The sequence below is a fragment of the Salmo salar genome, chromosome ssa07 (assembly GCF_905237065.1).
Source record: "Salmo salar chromosome ssa07, Ssal_v3.1, whole genome shotgun sequence".
In the NCBI taxonomy this organism is placed as follows: Eukaryota; Metazoa; Chordata; class Actinopteri; order Salmoniformes; family Salmonidae; genus Salmo; species Salmo salar.
The window spans coordinates 21,498,862-21,503,953 of NC_059448.1; the positions used below are offsets into that span (position 1 = coordinate 21,498,862).

The 5,092-nt window shown below is 41.2% G+C and overlaps 1 protein-coding gene and 1 non-coding gene across 3 annotated transcripts in view; both read right to left on the reverse strand.

Moving 5' to 3' along the window:
* The window catches only part of LOC106608745 (kin of IRRE-like protein 1), a 40,910-nt gene extending 37,942 nt beyond the window's left edge, over nucleotides 1-2,968 (reverse strand). For both annotated transcript variants that reach the window (XM_014206855.2, XM_014206854.2), the window contains exon 1: nucleotides 2,656-2,968. In XM_014206855.2, coding sequence (XP_014062330.1) covers nucleotides 2,656-2,701 — 46 coding nt within the window. In that variant the 5' untranslated portion in view covers nucleotides 2,702-2,968. The remainder of the gene's footprint in view (nucleotides 1-2,655) is intronic.
* Nucleotides 2,969-4,178: 1,210 nt separating this feature from the next.
* On the reverse strand, nucleotides 4,179-4,252 carry trnar-ucu (transfer RNA arginine (anticodon UCU)). Its single transcript has one exon. It is a non-coding gene; the product is annotated as a tRNA-Arg (tRNA).
* Nucleotides 4,253-5,092: the final 840 nt, after the last annotated feature.

The following is a 5,092-nucleotide window of genomic DNA, read 5'->3' on the forward strand; positions in this document are numbered from 1 at the left end:
CTCCCCTTGTATTCATTACATTATGTGTCAAAATTCGTTTTAAAGCGTCAAGTCACATTGTAGCATAGCCATAACTAATGTGAAAAAAATGCTAAGTATTGCTTGATTACATCATGGAATTGTGAGTATAGTAAAATATCTCATTGTTACGTCCACATTATGAATAGATCCACATGTGACTTAAACTACACAGTCTCATGAGCTACATGTTCCATTTCAATGTTTTTTAGCAATATTTACAAAAAAACTGTTGAAATAGAATATGTAGCTCATGAGACTGGGTTGGGTTCTTTGGTCGGTAGTGTGTGTGTGCATATATGAATGTGTGTGTGTGTGTCTGACGAAACCCTCCCTTGTTTCTGATACACCCATTTGCTGCAAAACATTAATCATGACCTCATCCTCCCTCCACCTATCCAATTAATTGGGGTACATAACCTCATCATTCCCTTTCAGACCATATCATCCATATTCACTTTTACTATCTTATCCATTCAATGTGGAATTTGTCTCTGTTTCCTATGTGTGGACAGTGGTTGGTGATACTTAAATATCTGAAATCCAGAAACGACAAAACAATGCCAGCCTAGTGTATACATGAAGTAGTTGTGGCATTGTTCATAAGGACAGAGGCTGACAAATGTTGCACCTGCACCGAGGACTTTGTTATAGCAGTCTAGGTAGGTACATTAGCAACACCAAGTTGCAGTGTCGCAAGATGACCAGGTGTAGGCTACCAACAACAATTGCATTTTCATGGATTATATATAAAGAGTCTTTGCAGTTGAATGGAAAACAGGACATACATTTACATTGACATTTCATACCATATGAAATGCCTGTTAAGAAAACTAGAAATGCAGAATAGTTTTTATCTCCAAGTGTTTTGAGAGCAGTGTTTTGGACAGGCAGTTGGAAGAGTATAGCCGACACGTGAATGATAAAATGGTGACATTGTACCAATGCCATAATGAGCACAGCGTGTGACACATAGTTCAGAGTGTGTGTGTGTGTGTGTGTGTGTGTGTGTGTGTGTGTGTGTGTGTGTGTGTGTGTGTGTGTGTGTGTGTGTGTGTGTGTGTGTCTTGTAGCAGAACCACTCATGTGTACTGATGGATTTATGAGAGAGAAAACTGCTGTCAGGGAGCTGAGGAGGGCTCCCTGCAGAAAAACAACAAGAATTTGCATGTTGATTTGGGTTGAAGGTGTTCCATTGTATTTAGTGTGTGTATGTGTGAGTGAGTGAGTGAGTGAGTGAGTGAGTGAGTGAGTGAGTGAGTGAGTGAGTGAGTGAGTGAGTGAGTGAGTGAGTGAGTGAGTGAGTGCGTGCATGCTTCAGCTTCGTTCCATGTGTGAATGAGATGCATTAGTATGTTTTGTAGTGTGTAATGACTATTCATAATGATTACTGTTTATAGCTGCCACACTATAGGCCATCTGTCAGTTGTTCTACAGGATTAGGCAGTGAAAAGGTGATACAATACTAACATTTAGCATTCAGTGTATAGTTGCACTAGTATACTAATATTGGGTATGGATGTTGAGTGAAGGACAAAAGAGTTGCGCTAGCCTATAGTGATCTAAAAAGAGACTACATGGATGACATCATCCTATATAGACCTTTCAAACACGCCCCTTACCTACGATAAAGTGCTAGGCTGGTCAGTACCTGCGCGTGCCCGCACATTCACAGTACACGCACTCTCTGACTGTCACGCACAACAAGGTAGACAATGAAAAGGGAGGGTTGCCTTGTGCCTTGCGCGAGCACAAGGAAGATGCTGTAATCTAACAGGTAGCCTAAGAAATCACGTTCCCCTTGAGCACATGTCTCCTAGCAACTACGTTATAACAATAGCTATTATACCTGTCAATGCGCATGTATTAAAGATATGCCATCTAGATTACATTTGGGGTATTATACTTGAAGCTATGCTGGCCGAGGATTCGGAATGAAATACATGGCGGAAAAAAGTCCCCATTCCAATCTTTGTGTCACGCGCACGAGCAGAGCAGGCTACAGCGGCAGCTACGCATGGCAAGCTGGAGACCGTCTACATTGGCCTTGGTGTGTGTGTGCGCGCGCGCGTGTGTGCGTGCGTGTTATTAGGCTACATTTCTATCTCAGGCACCAATAAAAAATGCCAAGCAACGTTTGAATGATTGACACAAGCCGTTCCCAAATTCCAATATCAAGCACCTTTGGTCGATCATTTTAGACGCGCACTGTCATTCGAATCACGTAATTTCTGCCTAACATCCTATTTGAAAAAGGCAATAGGCTACTGTATGCACAGGACTAAGGTCATATGGTGGATACTAGGTTTTCGCACCAATCAGGCCATGATCATGTTAGACACACAAAATCACACACACACAGACACACTGTGGAATAGCCGACCATTCACACTGCCCCGCATATAATGACAAACTCGAGGCCCCATATACGCAGAAAAGAGGAGCATCTACTTCTATCGCTCTCTCGCAGAAACACACACACGCGCGCGCACACACACACCACACACAAGCACACAAATGAAACGAATCTAGAGCAACTTTCCCCCTCATCAAGTTTAACAAACCTCGGTATTGTTCGACAACATGAAACTGTGTGTCGTTTATTAGGGAAGGTAACAGGGGAAACCCTTATCTTACCACGGTGAAAACTCAACGCCAAACTCAGGAGCAGAAGCCTATGCATCGTTCAGAAGACCAGCAAGCCCGTTAGCTCAATTCTCCGTGAGGACAGCATCAAAAATCCTCGTTGGATTTTATTCACCACTATCGGGCAATTGTAATCCTTCCAGTGAATATATGTGACGATTTTCGTCGTTATCCACCACCCCTTTCTACTCTTTTTTTTTTTTTTTTTTACGGTTTAGATCTTTTCTCCGTTTTTTCCTCCTCTCTCCTTTTTGCTGTCTGCTCTTGCGTGCTCGGCGACGGTCCGTTTTCTCATTAGCGGCGCATTCCTTTCTCTCTCGCTCTCTCCTCTCACGTACGTCAGCACCACAGCACACACCCCTCCTCTTTCTAGTCTGAATCTCGCAGTAGATGGTAGTGATACCTCTGTTATATGTTCATGTCTTTGTCACCAGAGAAAAACTACAAGAATTTGTCCATAATGTTTGTTGGATTTTTGCCATTATCTCTGTGTTTGTCTATTTAAGAGAGATCGAGTAATAGGCTACAGTGCTGATTTAGTTTAATCATTCTGCAAGCAAATCCTTCTGCAAACATTCTGCATGGCAAAAACCAAGTTCTGCCCCAGAAGTGGCAGCGTATGTTTCCTCCATTCTCTCAAAGTAAAGAGGAAGTAAAGGCTATATAGCCTATTATAGCCAGATACATAGGCTATACATACATGTAGTTTTCAATGTCCCTATGGCGCCTGTATAGTGGGCTGGAGGCTGCTCTCATATCCATCTCTCTCGGCTTTGCATCAGCCTAGGCTACAACGCAGTGTTGGAGCGCCCTCAAGTGCACTGACTCAATAATTACTCCCAAACAACTGGATAAGCTGTTAAAATGCCTACACACGGATGCACCTCGTAGAAACAACACATTAAGTTACACAAATGTATTCACTGAAACATATAGCCACTATAATTAGGATTCCAGGTATTGCCATCATTAAATTGTTCTGCTGTTGGACCGTTATTGCATGTATAGCTTATTCACTAGACTGGCATTGATGTATTTTTACTAAATAAGTGATTCATTTTCTGCCATTACTCAAAGGAACTACTTGAGAAAAACTATATGGGAATGGATTGTTTGTGCGGTGAAATACGTCTGTCTATAGTAGCCTAGCCTGATTTCTTTTATAATAAAGGCATAGCAAGAATTTCTGTTTTATAATTACCTTGGTATTGTATTGTTCAATAAGTGGTCGAATATGCTATTCTATCACGTAAAGATTTTTTTTTTTTAATAAATCATTTTTTATTTGATATTATCAATTATTATTATGGTTAGGCTATGTGATAAATACAAGTATAGCCTAAATATCATGGGGTGTAGAGATGTAGTGAAGTGCAGTATTATATTCAGGACATTTAGAAGAACGCATTGAATGAAAAGGTGGCTGCAGTTCATTATTGGACAGCATTAATTACATCATACCAGTTCTGTAATAAAAAATCTGCAGGCCTGCCATTTGGCACCCAGAAGTGACCCATCTCTGCCGGGACTCGAACCCGGAGCCTCTGGATTAGAAGTCCAGCGCGCTATTCCATTGCGCCACAGAGACTGCGCCAATAAATATGATTCCGGCACGGTTTAGATACCCACATCCTTCTATGTCGACGCTTTCAGCATCCCTGCAGCATCAGGACCACTCTTCTTAGACATTTTGGCTCTATGAAAAAGACCGGTAGAGGGCGCTGTACGCGGTCTCTTCAATGGAATTCGCACGCTCGAGCCTCTCTCCAGAGCCAAAATGGCGATGCGGTGAACATGCATTTCATTTAGGCTTTAATAAAAGGCGTTGTGCAATAAGGAGCTTGAAAGGCAATAGCCAAATAACTGTGGAATAGTAGATATAGTTTGCGTCGTTACATCATCCTCCTTTTCTGTAAACGAAATACTAACAGGGTTTTTATTATTTTGGTGAATCCGCACAGAATAAAACACGCTCAATCAAGTAAACTGTCTGTAAGCTTCTGTTACTTTCTCATTATTATTGCGTAATTTGTTCACATTTTTATCAACCATCACACCATGCACGGATGGGTGGAAATGAATGCACAAGTGGACAGCATCGACAGCACTCAGCGTCTGTACCAGAATCTTAAGTAGCCCCAGCTACATTGCACCGCGGTTGCATCATAACATCCCAATTGGACATTCTTTTTTCATAAGGTTCCATACTGGATAGATTATGATGATTGACAACATTGTATCAGGTATGATTGAATTTAGCATTACTGCTGTCAGCCAATAGAAATGCATTGAATAACAGATTCACTATATGGAACAACAGATAGTAAAACAAAAAAGTGTAAAGGAAGTTTGTTCTGAAGATCAGGAAACTGTATTTTTTTTTACATGTAGTTATCCCTTTATTTTAATCAATCACATTTATTTCAAT